Here is an 18,817-nt window from a genome sequence, read left to right as displayed (position 1 = left end):
TATCTTAACACTGAACTACATTAATTACACTATAACGGGTCTTAGTTCATGTCTTTTGGCCAACTGTCGTAGTTTAACCCCAGCCAGCAACTAAGCACCACACAGTCACTCACATATCTTATCACATAAGATAATACTTGCTTCCCACATTCACATAAATATCTAAAATTTACTTGGCTAAGTCTTAACTTTATTTTTAAGACTGGAAATAATGCCAAGTCCCAGTTCAAATTTCATCAAATCTGAGCAAGTATTGGCATTCTAAGCCATGTGGTTCAAGTGCCAACTTACTTACCCTACCAACAGCTCTACTAAAAAAAATGTTAAAAGCAGATGGACTGGATTTCAAAGTAAAGCAATTTATAACATGAATGACAAAAAAGTTCTTAGACTCTCCTAGTAATATAGATCATTAACTTTCACAAAAGATAGTATTATTGCATTTCCATAAACTTACATTCATGACAATGAAAAGCCACTGTTTTCCTCACTTCATAACCACTAAAAATTTAGGCACTGACATACAAAAGCCAGTTACACAGCACTTATTGATTACAGAGCACTGAAATTTGCCAGGTATGGCTGGTTTTATCAGAAGGATAGAAAAATTATTTCATCTCCAGAAACAAAGCTGAGAAAGAAAAAGTGAAACTGAATAGGCAAGCATCTTTTAATATTCTTATAACACCTAATTAATTTCAACTCTTATATCTGTGACCGTTCTCTACTTGATTTATGGCTTGGAGTAAGACGAAAATAAGTAGCCATGTTTATGCCTGTGCTGTTCAGATGAACAACTGGACAGCCTTGAGTGTTGAGTGCACCCTACCAAAGGGCCTGAAGCTTGCTACAACATAAGCATTAGGACTTCAAAAGTTAGTTTCAGATTAGCCTGCATATTATACTACTACTTTAAAATCAAATGTTCCAAGTAGTCTGTGGAAAGAAAGCTCATAAAATCTTATTTCTTGTCATTAAAGACACTGGGTAAGAGTGCCATAGACCTAAAAACACAAGTAAAAAATAGGCAAGAAAAATGTTTGATATTTAAAACATACAGATATAATTAAATTTTATATTGATATTTCATTACTCCTAACTGTATACACATGATGAATGAAAAGAATTCTTTAGCTTTTAAAAATAATATACTGTATTTACCAGTTTTCAAATCACGTACAACATACAGAAAAACAAAGCAATTTACTATTTATTTACTAATTAACATGGACAAGAAGTAACTTACATTCAAGCAAAAAAAAAAGGAAATATTAAACCTATATTTAACAAAAATCAACTATTCTATCACACAGTGTCACAGTAGTTAAGTTTAAAACAAGATTTTAATTTTCTTCCACAGAACTTGCATTATTAGGGAAAATACAACTCATCTTTCATTATTGATTCCTTCCATTTTCAAGTGAGCTCATTTGAGCTGTCAAACTTGAGGTTCTACTTGACTACACAACACATGCATGAAGCTGAATAAATTATACTTGGGAAGATGGCCATCACTGATAAATCACAAATATTATTAAAATCACTACAAACACAAATTGAGACTTACAAAAGTTCCTAACAAAAAGGATAAAAAGTATAAACACGAGATGACTTTTGTTTGCTGAATAATCTTCCTTTTCCTCTCCTCCAAAATCTGTTATCTTAAACAAGTTGTCCAGCAAGAAAATAAAAGCATAACATGCTAGAACATTGATCATAATTTAATCACTAGAATTTAAAAGTTAGAATTAACACTAAAATTAACTGGCATACCCAAGCTTAAAAGTAGTATACCTTTTCTCCTTCTCCATTTGTTTTCATGATTGTTTAATGAAAAACAGACTGTTCTTTGACATTAAGAAATACATAATTCAAGGATCATCTTCTAGTACATTGCTACATGGCAAAACCCACACACAGTGGGTTCATACATTTATGGGTGTACATTTATACTTGTATAACATACACCTGCATCAATCTTTTTTTTTTTTTAAACTGTGCTATAATGATGCACTCCAGGTATTAAAATGCAGATGTAGTGAACCCAAAATAGCAGCTCACAGTTCAGCAACTTATCACCCACGGATATAGGCACAGTCACTGTTTGACATTTCCACTGGATTATTTCATAAGTCTGATACCAAGTCTGTTGAGCCCTTTAAGTTAATAATTAACTTTACATAATTTATTGATGCACTGCTTCATGATTTCGTAGGGAAAACAAATTACTAAAATACACAATCATAAATTACAAATATTTAACCCTATGTAAAGCTTGACAAACAGAGCTCAAAATATCAAAATCTGAAAGTGATTACCCCCGTGCAAGTTAGGAACATTTTTCAGGGAAGTTCCTAAGAGTTAATATTCTAGTACACATTTACACTGAAATAATTAGGCTAAACCAAATTGAAAATGCTCAAATATAAAGAAGAGCTCTTAAAATTATTACTAGCATCTAAGATCAGTTCCATATAAAAAAGCCATGGTTGCTTACATTGCAACTCTTGCACATGCCCTCAAATGTCTTATTCAATCTTCACCATAGCACAAGTTAGAAATTGCTAACTCAAATGTTTTTTTTTCCACTGAGATTTTATGCCCTTAACTGCAATTAATCTAAAGTAGCAATTTTAACTTGTGAAATAAAAATAATTTGAACAAGAGATCCTATGATGAGGAGTTACTTATAAACAATTTACAAGAGCACCATAACATTTAAACCAGACAGACCTTGGTTTCTTAAGCAGATTTTGAGTACTAGCAGAAAGTTTACAGAATACCAAGCATTTGGGGAAAAGAATGCTCACATACTTTTGTTGCATTTTGTGAGCACAGTTTCCTTATCTCTTGGTAACTTCTTTGTGTTTGTAACGTATGGGAAAACAAATGGATGTTCTTTTGGATCCTATGCACTTTATTTTTGAGTAAAATTAGTAAGTCAGTACTGCAGCATTTTCTTCTTTGGGTGTAATGCGGAAATATTTTTCCCTTAGGAATGGCAGTTCATTTTGCCATTTAGTTGCATGAGTATACCTAATGCAGTATGGTATCTTTTCGTTTTCCGGCTCTATGTAGCAACTTACCAGTAGTGTGAGTACAGTAATTCACATCAGTTCTGTAGGATTTTTCATGAGCCTGCTGAGGCAGCCTATTCACATCATCAGAATCTAGAGCTTCTGCAATGTCAGCTTTTTTGCCATCTGACATATAATTTAATGGCACACTTCCAGGATGTTCAGCTGGTTTGAAGTTTTTCTTTACTGAAACACCATTTGCTGGAATAGACCTTTTCCTACTTTTCTTGGAAGTAGTATGTGGCTTAGACAAACTCACATTAAGTGAGTCCATGCTTGTAAAAGAATCTTTGCAACAGACTTCAGGACGATTCTGTGATTCATTTGGTACTTGTACCTGTACCTCACCTTCATTCAAATCAGAGGATGAAAAGAAGTCTTCATAAGACGTGTCTTCAGTGCAGAAAGACTTGCTGTACGTAGTTACTGCCTGCAAGAACTCTTTAGACTCTGATGAACCCAGTTCTGAGGTAGCCAGTTTCAAACTAGATAGCGTTTGTACTTTCTTCCTCTTCTTGTCTTTAAGAATACAATTGTTTCTGTCAACAGGAAAGCTTCTAACCAATGAACATGAATTTAAGTCTTCACTGTTCATAGGTGAATTAGAGAGACTGCCAATCAAAGCAGGAACAGTATTTAACTTGACTATTTTTTTGGAAGGAGTAATATCACCCAAGCCCTTGATGTGGAGAAGGGACCTTTCTCTTGCAACTGAAGTGGTCATGCTATTTTCATCCTTCTGATTTTTCTTTGGAAACTTTTTTAGATCTTTCTTTTCTAAAGACAATTTATCATTCAAATTATGCTGCAAAATCCGTTTCTTTAAGCTTCTTCTGCTATCTTGTTTTGGTGTCAAGCTCTTCTGCTCATAGCTATATGAGGGAGAATTCACTGACGCACTCATGGATAAATGAATACCGGTCCAAGTATCACAGGCATGTTTTATTGCCTCTGTTTTCTGTCTCTTCAATTTATCAGTTCCCCAAATATAATCATAACTTGAGTTCAAGCAGCCTTCCATTTGTTCTCCTGCAAAATATGAAAAGTGGCAATATAAATGCATTTAACAAAACAGAAAGAGTACCAAATTTCTTAGTAAAATACATATGAAATTACTGAATGAAGAAAACAATGATTTAGCCACTTCTCTGGATATTATATGCAAGTCATCAAAAACTAGACAGTAAATGGATTAGAAACAAAGCACATTCTATGTTGACAAGAAGCTACAATAGCTTTAGCTGTCATATCTTCGTATGTAGTAATAAGTATCCGTAAGTCCTGTTCCGCTTTCTTGAAACAAAGCAGCAGAGGAACTCCCTTTCACTCTTGCATTGTGGAGAAAACCACCAAGATTTTACACTGATAAAGCTAGCTGTAGTAATACTGGAAACTCAATAATAATTTTTACTACTACAGCATTACCACCACCTTGTAGTTTCTGCAGTTAAGATGAAATGAAATATAACATCATAGTATCATACCACATACATCAACACAATGTATGAAAAATAATTAGAATGTGGAAAAATAGATCATTTCTTGTAGCTATTCCTATGAAAAGATTTTGGGGGAGGTGATATACAGAATCTGTTCATAACTCTTCACAATACATTACACTGAAACAAGCTAGTATCTTTGATTATTCAGAATACTTTTAAAAAACCAGTTGTTCTACAATCTGATTATTGCAAGAGATGCTTTTGCTTAAATATACATTGAGTGCAAAATTTCACCAATACTCCTTCTGTAAGTGCTCCTGTAGGTTTTACAGGAAGTCTTGATGTTATTTGCTTACTAAATATAAATAATATTTTTAAACATATGGTGTAGCTAGCTAAATTCAGAAAAATGAAATCTAAGGAGGTGAAAGGAGGAGTTTCACATGACGTTATCAGACTCCCATATTGACAGTTGAAAAAACCTCAACTTCAATCCCCAAATTAAACTGGATTCTTGAACTTTTTTAACCATTATTAACCAACCTACTCTCACGTGTTTCGCAAGCACAAACAAAAGGGCCACTGTCACAGAGCATTCAGAGATGGAAGCTACACTGAATATTGTCATGGGATGTAGAGGTCTATTCTTAATGTAAAATTACATTGTGCAGTTGTAATGCTGGAAGGACATATTCAAGGTAAAGCTTTCAAATCACGATGTCAACCTCATCAGCATACAACTAAGTTATCAAAATAAAACAGTTTGTTGGCACAGCTATGCTACTTCCAATATTAAGCTATTACTTCTCCCTAACATTGCGTGAAGACATACCAAGTTGTCTCAGGCTACAAGATACTGCCCCTGTTCTCATGTAAGCCAGCATGACAGAATTCCTGTCTGATGTCAACAAAACACAGTACTTGAAAACAGCATGAGCTATAGCATACTGTTGGGGTAGAACATAGTAGGCAGACCACTCAGGTGGCCCTCATTATGAATTCTAAAGACTGTCTTCTCCTTACTTTTCTACTGAGATCAAACATCTGACTTCAGCTTTTTGCTCATGTGACTGACAGAAGACATGAGGTCTGAAGTACATACCCATTGCATACACGATTAATGCTGTTAAGATGCCCACTGACGTAGCTCAACAGCCTTGACAATAATCTTCTACCTTACATCCTGCTACTATGCCAAAACAGGAACAAACCCCTAACTTTATGAGAATAAGAACCTTGATAACAAATGACTTGAATTCATCTGCAACCATAAAACATTTTAAAAGCTGATTTATTTTTACTTTTGCTATTTCTTCAATCCCTGAATACTTAAGCTGGAGAACACATTAGGTTTCCTTTTAAATTCAAGTTTTTTGATTGAAAATTTGGAAGATGTTTCAGTTCTCTGAGGTGTCTCTCATTCCATTCTCTTTTTTGCTTCCCACATCACACTGTTTAGTGCGCACTCTGTGTTGCATACAAGATCACTGTAAGAGCAGAGAAGACTGACACCATGCCAGGACAAGAAGCCATTAAAGGGGAATGGTGTGAGGAAAGAGGAGGAGGCGAGGCAAGCAACACAGCAGTAAGGCAGAGCATTCACCCAATGTGATTCCTCATGCTCCATTTTCCTTGAATTCTTACTGCTACATACTTTGCCAGTTAAGAAAAGCTAAAATAATTCAGTTTTAAATATAAATGATAGAGCAAATATATACAGTTCCCATTTCAGTATACAGTACTTTCCAAAAGATATACAGGCCATGTATTATTTTCAATTTCTGTAATATATAAAGTTGTGTTAGTTACCTGGTAACAATGCATCTTCTGAATTAGTTAAGACACGAGTAGACAGCGGGCAGTCTCCTGGTGAACTACTTGGAGGTATTTGAGACATTTGTGAAGCTAGGAATTTGTAAATAATAAACTAGTTAGCCCTATTTGCAAACATACAGGTTTCCACACCATCTATTCATACTTCAAAACAGCTCAATTGTAAGAGACAAGTCATTGCTTTGCCAACTAAAACTATATAAATAATTATAGACTGCTCAACAGTATCTCAAATTTACATACCAACAAAAAAAGCTATTAGATATTCTACAATTTTAATGAATTTTCTTCTAGATAACTCAGCATCACATTTTTCTGAAACTAAAGAATGATGGCAAAACATTTAGAAAATATTATAGCCATTTCTAAGCCAGTTAAGGCATTTTACTAAAGAATCTGTCAAATTTTGCAATTAGCAGCAACGCCTTGATGTAGCAGAAATGCTTTTCAAAATGTTTGAAGGTATTACCTTAAAACTCAAAGAGAAAACAAATACCTAAATGAGATTTAATTTTTCATCCATATGTCACTGGTTCTTTACTTTCCTCCCACAATTATTTTTGAAATTATAAGCTGACAGTCTATTTGACATAGACTTAAAACTTCAAATACTACAGATTTCCCCCCATCCCAAAACACGTTCCACATTTCAACAGTTGTTATGGTAACTGACAAAACCTAATGACTTTGACCTTAATACTTTCATAGTAAGGTAATGCAAACACTGAAAAAATATTTGAAAACTGCAATCTAGATTTAATTCACCAGGATCCACATTTTTAAGTCAACTAGATTTATTCAATTAGGTCATTCAAAGTCTTTTTTTTTTTTTTTGAATCCTGTTCTTCAGTACCTATATAGATCAATTCTGGACTCCTTTTTAAACTGTTGGCCTGGGAGTAATAATATTACAATCTTTGTCAAGTACAGCATTCACATTAAAATTTAACAGGAAATAAGATTTAGAGTCTCACTGTAAAGTTAAACCAAGCTGTGACAATATCAATTTACAAGTTTAGAAAGTCTAGCTTAAATATTATTCTTCTTGTGCAGGCTAGTGATTAAGAAATTCCTTTTTGAAATCATTGTCTTCCATGACTTCTTGTGCCCTTCAATAGAAAGAAACTAAAGGCATTCACACCTACTCAAAACCTGGGAAGAAGGGAAGCCATGCAATCAAGAAAGATATGAAAAAAATTCTGAAGGCCAAAGCAAGACAAGTGCACGAAAAATTCCATAAAGATGGTAGCCATTTGTGCATGTTCACAGGTAAGTAAAATTTAACTTCTTACCAGTAGGAGAAAGATCTACTCTTTTTTCCTTCATCTCCTTTATTCTTCTTTCCCTTGCACTGCATTGATCTTTTATCTTATTAACAGGGCTGTATATAAGTGAACCATTGTCTTCAAACAGTAAAACTGGTACATCAGTTTCTACACAAAGAAATTGCATTTGTACATTAATATTTACATGCTGTAACAGCTTAAGAAGTTGCTTTTTTTTTTTTTCAAAAAAGCTTGAAAAAACTAGGTTCCTTATACCTAACATCACTACAGATGCTTTAATACCACAAACTTGCAAAGAACTTTGTAAAAGGTAAGTCAAGTTTATTTCTTATGGTGAGATGCATTAACGTAAAAAAAACAAAAGCCAAAACCCATCAAGTGCTTTAAAGAAATAATTGAAGATATTTCAATCTGAGTTCAAAGTTGTTCTTACCAGCATTAATTGCTGTCTTTTGTACAGCTAATTCTTTAGCCATCTCATCCAGTCTTCTCTGCAGCCTTCTATCATTTTCTGGATTTTTTTCAACAAAGTCTTTTGGCTGCATACATTTGTGCTACAAGACACACAGAACTATTAATTACATGGTATAAAACTGCCAGAAGTAACTACACTTCCTATTTGCCTACCACTTTATCACAGTATTTATTATCAGTGTTTATGCTACTTATTATCACCTCCTTGAAAGTCACAGATAATTGTGGAAGTTAACGTTTTCCAAAGCGAATTTTAATATGAAATAAGAAAGAAGCTAACAGGTTTTTTTAGGTTAGATTTTAGTAAAAAGGAGACTAAGTCACCATCTTTTCTTTTTTGCTTGTAGCAAAGCTAAGGCTTGAAAGACTTTCTTTTCAAATATCAGGATTTAAGGGTTTGTCACAACTCCGTGAAACATAAGCCACATTGCAGTCATGTTATTTTGATTAATCATTATGTCATTTTAATTTAAATCTTCCGTTTCCTTATTCACCAATATAAAACCCCTACTTTCATTATCCTTTCTTCAGATAAGATGTCACATCACCACAGCCACAGCCTACCTTTAAAAACCTACTCAGATGGATAGGCCGAGTTTACAGAATGTTCTGAAAATAAAGAGTTCAAATGCCTGAGGTCAGGAAGTCAAGTTCAAACTGTAAAGTTTACTACTCTAGGCGTATTAAAAAAAATAATAAAAAAAAAAAATCACATACTCACTTTTTTGATTAGTAGTGGTAATCCTTCATTAGTGTCTACTGCAGGAAATAAGGATTCATCAGCATGTACTCCAGTTTCTCGACACCTGTATAATAAATTAGAGCAGATTTGGGTTGTTTTCTTTTTTTTTTTGTAAGAATGAGAACTTTTATTGCAAGAAGAGTCATCTGAGCCCCGTAATAATGAAACACCAACCCTTCCTAAGTGTGTATCTTTAGCATAACTACTGTAATGCTAAAAAAAAAAAAAAAAGAAAAAACCCTATATATTACACACTAAATACAGGACATGATACAATCTTTTTGTACTAATGATGCCCTCTAAATTGCTGGTTTGAAACTCAAAGATTCCCACTCATATGTTATTTTCCATGCATTCAAAAAACCACCGTATTAAGTCCTTCCGGCCAGGTTCTCATGAAGCTTTTATCTTGCCCTGACTTTTGTGAGGACTGTAGGCTTTCATTGTTCACTAGCTAGTAAACTTAACCTTAACTTGGTCACTGTGATGACAGTAAACTCCCAACTACAATCTACAGAATGTCATGGCAGGGCAGGGAGGGCAGGATATTTTTCTATTCGGGCAAATGAGGGAGGAGGCTTCATCTGATCCTGGCTTTTACATCTTGCCTATTAGTCTCAGTTTTCTGCCTTCTCTTTGTATGCTAAAACCAGCCCCTTACTGAGGAGCAATCTATATTTATGTGAACTTTTTTTAAATTACAAAACCAAAAATCCAACTGATACCTTCGATTTTCCTGTCTTTTCATATTCAAAGACTGACTTGAGAACAGTGGGACTAATGTTATCTTGGAATATGATACAATCTACTGTGTATGTGAACACTAAGGATGATGTTGAGACAAGAATTTGGTTATTAATACATAAATTAAAGTTCTTTTGGTCAAAATAAGTAAATACAGTTTTATTCTCAAACAATAAATAATAGAACTGATTATGGGAAAGAGTACGGAACCTTAGTAGACTACATTAGAATTCCCCCAGAAGTCATTCTAAACTGTGATTCTAGTGACACCTAGTGATGTAACCACTATAAAGTTTGTATCTGTAGAATTGTAATCTAATGCTTACTGAGTTTTGAACAAAAAGCCACACCACTACATATATTTGTCAAACTACAAATGTGAGTTCAGAGTTCTCTGGTGCATCAAATAGAAACGATAATTCAACATGCTGGACTTCAGTAGCTATTATTAAATTCTGGAAAATAATCAGCATAGATGTAGATGACATTAAAATTTACATTAATTCAGAGATTTCATTGATTCAGAGAAGATAACAGAAGAAAAGTTGGCCATTAAATATCTTAGAAGAATATTTTACTTTGTAGACAAATCTGAATGTAAATGATTTATGTATCTTATTTGTGACATGAGTGAGTTACCATACTAAGAATACACAGGTAGGGTTTCCCAATTATGGGTTTGATTTGGAAGTATTAAGTGTTCTTAATATGGACACAGATTGTAGCAATTCTATTTTACGTAGGGTTCTTTTTGTTGTTGGGTTTTGATATTTTTAGGTTGCTCATTGAGGTATTTGAGTTGAAGCACTAAAAAATTGTTTTCCGGAAACCCAAAGCTGTCACTTATTTTGCATTAAACTTACAATTTATTTGTATGACTCTTAGTCCATGATTTTGTGCACTATTTTTAAAGTTAGACATATCTACCATTTTTAGAAAACAAAAAAAAAGGAAACAAAACATTTCATTTTTTTAAATTAAAAATACATTTACTCTGGAGTTATGAATTTTTTGGAATTTCACTTGTTATCTTATTTTAAAAGAATTGTCTTCCCCATCAAATTATTTCCTATTAAACTGTAGAACTGCATTCAGTTTAGATTCAAATAGATGCTCATACGATAAAGCAGAAGCTTCCAATACAAGTTTGAGGCAGATCATTGGAGAGAGCACTGGAAATCCAGTAGGAGTTCAACAAGGCAATGTTCACTAAATACCACACAAACCCTTGTACTCAAATAATTCGTGCTGTTTTTTATGGAGAAAAGCGAGTATTACAGTGTTTTTCAAATCATAGGGCATGTTCCTCTGAGACGCTCGAGCACTGCTCAGGGGAAGATAACACTAGTATACACGCATAACAGTTTGGAAGTAGGGGTCCACTAGCTGTTAAGTGGGAGAGTATTTGGCACAAAGCAGAAGAGTCGCTGCAGTAATTGTTTATGATTTGCTTCCTTGTCTGGTGTTTTTAGAACTCAAACATCAAAAAGCAGCGTCCAGATTAAATACCATGTACTGCAGGATCTTGTTTCCAATATCAAGATTCCCAAGAGCACATGAAAGCACAACCAAACATTCCCAGTTTACTTTGCTACGTTTCACAGATTTCTGGTTTAGAGATGGTCAGATGCAACACTGTATTTGTTTTTTGATAAAACCAAATGTTTAATTGCTTCAGCATTTTTTTTAAACCCATGTAAAGCTTTGCTGACTACGATTCTGCAACAAGGAGTTCTACAGTCTAACCATGTTTTGCTAAAACCCATAATTTACTGTTTTCTCTGAATCTGCCTCCAAACAGATTCATGTGATGCTTTCCAATTCTTCTATTGGAAAGGAAAATACACATTCATTCCCTATTCAGCCTCTCCATATGAACCTTTGTGTTCACAAAAGTCTCTCCCCCTCCACTCCCGCTTCTTTTCCAGGTTGAATAATTCTTGTCTCTTCAATCACATCTTGTGAGAAAACTATTTTATAACTTCAGTTATGCTCGTTGCCATCCTCTCACAACATTCCACGATAAAATGCTGTCATCCCACTACATGAGGTTTTATGTTCTATTTAATTTAATTTTTGACTACTGCTGAGGTGATAATGCCATGAAAACATTTACTCTAAGTCCCAAAAATCTTAATTTTCCCCTCACACAATGTGATGACCATCTTCCTTCTGATACACTTAAGAGGACTTATGCTTTAAATAGTGTCCTTGACACCAGCAAGAATTTTATTCCTTTCACTGTCTTAGCTTCTTAACAGAACCTCTTTCATTTTAAGTAGACTCCTTTTTGAAGTTGAGCACTGTCACAGAACTTGCGTTTTGCTGTTCCAGCATGAACACTGATCTTATACTGTGGTCATACTTACAAGAAGTTCTTTGAAATAATTTGAACAAGCATGCACAAACCAATTAAGACCAAGCAATACCTATTTGTCTTCACATTGCACTCCAACAGGAGTCACCCAATCCCCAGGCTGCACTAGAAAGTTGCCCTTTACTATCATATTTCCTGAAATGACATTTCACAGCATTTCTGACCATTCTGAGAATGTTCCACTTGCTACTGAATGGAGCAGTCGGTTACTCAAGCCATCTTCTTTTAGTGATGCTAAAACGTCAACTCACATGAACTCTGCATTATTTTCTTACACAGTTATCGGTTTCAAACTAAGCCTTCATTCATACAGGACCAGTATTTTACTGGTACAGACCATTTACATTGTCCCAGGGTTCAACAGACTGTCTTCTGCCTACCAAATTTCTGAGATATTGATGTACTAGGCATATAAAGTCAGGCACTCCAGTTCCCTCACCTTATTACAAAAAACTTTAGCATGTGTGCTAGCACAGACTCATTTTAATTTTATATTGTCTGTGCCTCATTTGAATAATCCTCTGACTAGCAAGACTATTCATTACTATCTCTTATGTAAGCTTCTACCGCTCCTGACCTATATTTTGCTCAAGGATATAATATTCCTATGAATTCTGCCTAGAGTATACATCAATATAAGTTATAGGTTCTTGTGTACTGTTTGGCATTAACTTTAAACTAAAAGCCAGAAGAAAAAGATTACAGAGAAGTTCAATCATAATTCACAGCTTGGGTGTCATCCCTGCCCCCTGCAATAAAATACATCTATTTCAGATTATTTCCCCAATTCCAGCGAACCTCATCTTCTAACCATATAGCAAGACCTTGCCTTGTCCAGAGCATGATACCAGGAACACTTCAAAAGAATAGCAGGAAGATGCTAGCCTTCTCTTTCTTACCAAACAACTTAAGTTTTCCCTCCAGATCCTTTCTCCTGTCTTTTCCTTTGTTGCTGGTATCCAGCAACGAACAGTTAAAAGTTTCGTGAGGCTTTTACACCTGGATCTCAAAGCTCCACACTGTCCGCTACAGTATCACACACCCAGCTGTCTCTATGTCTGAGCTTTCTAGAACATTCATCCACTCAGTACCTTCCAGTAGTGCGGAGAGTCTTGGGGTGGAACTGCTATTACAAAGACAGCATTTCTGTATGACACATCCTAGACTTTCCCCTGTAAGGTGCTTTCATTCTTCCATTGCAGATGCTACTCACCTGGACTTTTCTGGGATCCTTTTTACTACAGCACATCCAAGTCCTCAAATAGTTTATAGTTCTTGTGACTAAGGTTTCAAATTCTGTATTTATACACTTAGCCATCTGAAAAGCATATTTAATTTTATAACCAAAGATTTCTACTGAAATGACCATCATTCTTATGCACTCATATAGCACCAGGTCACAGAAAGATATATTTACATAAATAAAATTTTGCATCACTCATTTTTGAGAGCTTAAGGTGTTTCTCCCTCAGTATTAAAGCTGGCTGGGTTGTGCAGCTGTAACTTCTATATCTGATATTCTTAAAAAGAAAAAAAGAAAAATCCTGTTTCTGCAGAACTGCATGAATTTCTTTTTTGACTAATGGACTTGCATCACAAGTTTTGTGGTTGTACTGGCCTACATTTAAGTGGCTACAGAGCTCAGTTTTGCCCCCTCTTTTTTTTTTTTCTTTTTTACTTTTGCACTTAGCAGACTTCTATCTCTCCATGCATATTACAATTTGTATAGGAAAGGGCCTCTTTACTTGATTTCTATTCTATTTCCATCATCACAGCAATTTATCCATTGGAATGTTCGAGTAGAACGCATACATATTCTTAAACACTGTAAGTGTTTTTACACTTCATCTGAAATTAAGTTAGGCCTCACAACCACTTTGTAATCTCAGAGAAGCAGCTATGGACTAAAAAATTCTTGTGGACTGGCTGCACAGCTGAAATTTTTTTTTTTAAATTTAACTTTTTCCATATGGTAGTTGAGAATCTTCAAGCAGTGCTGTTCTGAACCTGCCAAATGTCTTAAAAGACAGACTACATATGGATTTCTTTCTTTCTTACTAGGAGATATTCTGTCTACAGGAGTTAAGTACAGAAACAGGACAATGTCCCTGATGAAATGTGCTTTTTCATATGAAAATGGAAGAGTTCTATTCAACATAAATATCTAGTCTTCAGTACCTATTCATGCCACCTGAGAGCAAAGGAGTGGAACACTGAATGATTAACAAATATACTACAGAACTACTTCAACACATTCATTTTTCAAGAGTTAACATTTTATCTTTTTATGCAAGTAATATGCTTTATAATAGGAATAATGTCATAGGAAATTTATCATTTACTCATCGATTTATCACTATTTCAAGTACATTAAAAAACAGGTACTGTACTTAAGTTTTTAAATAAAACAATACTAGAATCCATTATCTCTGGAATGTATCACATTCATTATATTCACAAGTACTCACTTCTCCACCCAGAGTACAGAAACTATTTTTACATCCATCTTCTGTGCTTTTCTCCATGTAGACAAACGTCCATCTTTGAAGACTACGTGGGTCACATGCTTGTTCAAAGTTTTTGAAACCTGCAGAAGTACACAGAGAGTTCATCTTTAAGTCTGATAATCAGAAAATGCTAATGAAACTAGCTAGTGCAGTCCATTTTTAATGTATCAACCATTAGCGTAAAAAGTTATTCTAAAGATTGTCAAGGACTCTTTTGATCTTTCCCATCTTTTCAAGAAGCCTCAAGCAATCAAAACTCAAGTCTCATTAGTCAAGCCAATGCAATGCATGCTAGAGGGCTAGAGTAGCCTTTTGTTTTCAAACTTCTTTTCTCTAGGTTACCATTTTTATCTCCCTACTCCAGCTGTATCACTAATCTTACAACGTTTTTATTTATGTAGCCCAACATCATTTCTTAAGCAACAGCCAGTACAGAAAGTAGTTGCCACTATCCAAAGAAACACCAAATTACATCTTTTATTTAGCAAAGAAATCACAGTCTTAAAAAGTACAGCTAACCTTATCCTTTAAACTAATTCTCATCAATAAAGATCGCTTTTAGTTTTGAGGGAAGGCTGAAGCTACTACAAACAAAAAATTTATGTGGGAACACTTTAAAGAGTGAGAAATACAGAAAACTTAAGTCAGTACAGCTAATATCATATCTGACATTTTCATTGTGTCATACAACTGATCAAATCTTCAGTTATCAGCCTCTATTGACAACTAAGCGATAACCATTTTAGTTCTAGATACTCCGTTCTTCACAACTAAGGTTTCCTTTTGTGGAGACTAAACGTCCTATGCATAAAACTGTTTGATTGGTTGTTGTGGCTGTTGACATGATGAGATAGTACAGTTCATATTTTGAAGCAGCATCTTCTCAGCACAGCCAGATGGAAATAGCTGTGTAGCTGTCTGTTGCTGTCTCAATTGCATCACTATACTTGGCTCCCAACATGTTGGATCTGTATTTGGCTTTAAGAACACTATTCAGCTTTTCTAAAAATTCCTGGTGGCAAGCTGATTTATTGCTTCTTGGAAGACAAAACCCATGATTTTTAAGTATCTAGGTATACAGGATCAATGAATCTCTTTTGGAGTAAGTTATGACTCCAGATACAAATGCTTACTCACTTATGCTAGTATCCAGCTCACAGCCCATGTCCTAATGAGACAGATGCTTGATATAGCTTTGCCTCCAAATTATGGAGGAGCACCACCTCACACCTCCCTCCCATCTCTCCTGTCTTCTCCCTTACCCTGGACATCCTCTACTGCTCACCTGACCTTAGCTTGAGATGTCAAAAAAAGCAAAAAACTAATTGAGAGTTTTCTTCCCTTACAGACTGAGCCAAGCCAGTTTACTATCATGTGCTCAGCCCAATAACAGGGAAGGAAGTGTCTGGAGTAGTGACGGAGCAGGACCACCCCTCTTCAGTCATAGGGATCTGCTAAATAGGCTCATCTGTATCATCTGCCTATACCTTTCACCATATCCAGCTACTTTTTGATCAACTTGAGGAATTTTGAAGCCTTATGCTTTGTCATATTTTCTGTGAGAAAAATCTAACATCATCAGAATTCCATAGATCTGACAGTACAGCACAAAAGATCAATATTTTTTACTCAAGTTATTTATTGAGAATTGTATTTGGTTTTGTAATAAAAACAGTTATTCTACTGTTTTGTTGCACTGTCTCGGCTAAATTCATACAGAAAGAGAGGTTTTGGGATTTAAGCAAAACTTCCTACATGACAGTAGGATACGCCTACACATGCCCACTTAAAAAGCACGGGGATTTCACGCAAGTATTATTCAAAGCATGATGTGGGCTGTAAAAATCTCCATTAATGGGTGATAATGTGCAAGAAGGGAAGATGCCAGTTTGACTGTGGTCTCCGATTGAAATCATACAGCTAGCAATTAAACATATTTTGCACCTACAAGTCAACCATACTTGATGGGGGGGGGGGGGCGGAAATCACTGAGACATATACAAAGACTCTTAGATGTATTTTTACTAGCACTTTCTGGACTTGAACCACATCTGTAGGAAAGTGAATGGAAGAATCAAATGTTGTGGTACTTGGGTTACAAAACATTGTACTAACAACAGAGCAGCTACCTAGAAGTTAAAGAAAACAAAACAACATAACGTACGTACTTGTATCGCAGGTTTTTAACACTTAAGATTTGGTTTGCCCACAGCATGTGGCAAGCCCAGTACTTCACAACAAATGCATGCTATCATATTAATATACAAAGAGGTTTATAGATATAGGGAGGCTTTAAATGCATTTCTCTATTCTTAGGTCTGTGATTATCTTCCTTCCTGCACTTTAAAAATTCGTACTACAAAGAAATATACATGACAAGCAGACCAAGCAAGTAAGCTAGTTTGTAATTAAGAGCTTTCTTATTCTATTTGTTTCAAAATAGTTTCCTTACTTTTGCTCCCATATCAAGAAGTTGCTGTTCAAAGGTTTTCGAGTAATTTTCTGTTCTGTTAGATGACCAAACTTCTACAAATGCAGAAATACCTGGATCGGAAGAGAGAAAACAACAGCTAATGAAGAATATACTATGGTAAAACTGGTTAAACTGCCTTTCCAGCAAAATTTTGCTTTTACACATATTGCATTCAGTAGCAAACACAGCTTTTAATAAACTGAGTATCAGATGTTAGCAGTAGAATGTTCTTTTTAGAGTAATTCTGTCCCTTAAAGTAGTTGTAATGGAACAAACTTAGTAGTTTGACACTAGTTGCACAACTTTTCACTTGGTCTTCTTAAAACACACTACCAGCTTAACAAGCAATCCAGTATCTTTACATGACTGCTTACCCTTATCATTACTTAATCACTGCTAATCTTCAGGTTAATCAAAAATTTTAAGACAAGTTGATGTAACACAAGTTACAGAACATAATGAAATAAACATAACTGAATTATGCCTTCCCCAAACCCCCAGAAAACTGCAGGAATATTACTTAACAATTTCCAATTGTCTTCAAATTACACCTTATTTATACTGAATCACCCCAAATTAAGTACACAGGGCCTAATACAATTTCATGTCAGCTGCTTTACGTAACTTTAGGTATATCGCATTTAAGTAGCTTCCTTTATCAACCAGATTAATAATCTTTTCAAGGAATTAAATCAGCCTCAGTTGAGAAGGTCTTCAAATGAACCCAGATGTATTGACATGGAGGGATAAACAAATGAAACTCCTAACAATCCCTTCATTAATTTTACTTGGGACCAGCACTAAAGTGACATACAGCTCCATTGGCCATGTCAATTTCCCATTCTGAATGAAGAATTAGGAAGGTTACAGAAAACCAGAGGAATGCCAGTTCACCAAAACCAACTTCACAGAGACTGCGGGCCAGACAACTCTCAAAACTCATGAGTAGAATTGAAAGTGTCAATTTAAAAGGGTCATCCTTGGCAAACATTGCTTAATTTTGTTTGTTACTACATATGTCCTTCTGATTCATTATTACGTAGTGTCATCCATCTTCTTTCTAAATGAAAACCAGAATCACGCTCCAACAATTGAAGTACTTATATAATGATTAACATTTTTTTATAAATGCTAGAAATACTTTTAACATACAAGAGAAATATGAAACACAAACCACCTCCTTAGCCAAACTACAGGGAAAAATCTTATTATCAGTACTAGGCCTTCAGATGCACATAAGAACTTAAGACAAGTCTACTCCAATGCGCTTTTTATTGTGTTCATTCTACTACTGGACCAGGGCAGCTGTTGCCAGAGTTCCTTTTTTTCTTGATTGCTCTATTGTGAAAAATATTGCACTTGCATTTGAAAAAACACTACCTTCTTCTTAACATCAAATATTTTAGAACCGTCATAACTCTACTAGAAAAACAGGTTGGAGCATTTCAATGAAGGTCAAACTATGAACTCAGAGGAACATTACTTCAAAGATGCATGCACTTGCGATAGGATCAAAGGTATAATTTACAATAATTAGGCAATTTTAGCTAATCAAATATACTCCAACAAAAGACAGGCACTTCGTAGTTTTTGTACAGTGGATGTAAAGGAAAACAAGGAAGGGTTTGGAGCTTTCTTGAACTAGAAGAGCTCTGCATAGAGCTCAGTTCTTGCAAAGGGCAACTTATGCTAGAAGGAATCAGAGAAGGCGACGATAGCGGGGGAAAAACAGACATCAGAGGGGCAACCTAGTGAAGCTGAAATTTAGAAAGACGCAGAAGAAACCACACAGCGCCAAGCCACGACTGACCAGGGCAGGGAGAGCCAGGCGGGCACCCACGCGTGGCGGCAGAGGCGGGGGG

At 35.2% G+C, this 18,817-nt stretch overlaps 1 protein-coding gene across 2 annotated transcripts in view; it reads right to left on the bottom strand.

The window, feature by feature from the left end:
• Positions 1-18,817, bottom strand: part of MCPH1 (microcephalin 1) — a 47,906-nt gene that overhangs the window by 28,485 nt on the left and 604 nt on the right. The window contains exons 2-8 of one of the 2 annotated variants that reach the window (XM_010561067.1): positions 16,935-17,026; positions 14,444-14,562; positions 8,834-8,918; positions 8,072-8,192; positions 7,645-7,785; positions 6,329-6,424; positions 3,087-4,106 (exon numbers count right to left, since the gene is read on the bottom strand). In XM_010561067.1, coding sequence (XP_010559369.1) covers positions 3,087-4,106; positions 6,329-6,424; positions 7,645-7,785; positions 8,072-8,192; positions 8,834-8,918; positions 14,444-14,562; positions 16,935-17,026 — 1,674 coding nt within the window. The remainder of the gene's footprint in view (positions 1-3,086; positions 4,107-6,328; positions 6,425-7,644; positions 7,786-8,071; positions 8,193-8,833; positions 8,919-14,443; positions 14,563-16,934; positions 17,027-18,817) is intronic. The other variant, XM_010561068.1, reaches the window with a different exon arrangement.

This window comes from Haliaeetus leucocephalus, unplaced genomic scaffold (genome assembly GCF_000737465.1).
Source record: "Haliaeetus leucocephalus isolate CR32 unplaced genomic scaffold, Haliaeetus_leucocephalus-4.0 Scaffold141, whole genome shotgun sequence".
Lineage (NCBI taxonomy): Eukaryota > Metazoa > Chordata > Aves > Accipitriformes > Accipitridae > Haliaeetus > Haliaeetus leucocephalus.
This window is presented reverse-complemented; position numbering and strand designations above follow the sequence as displayed.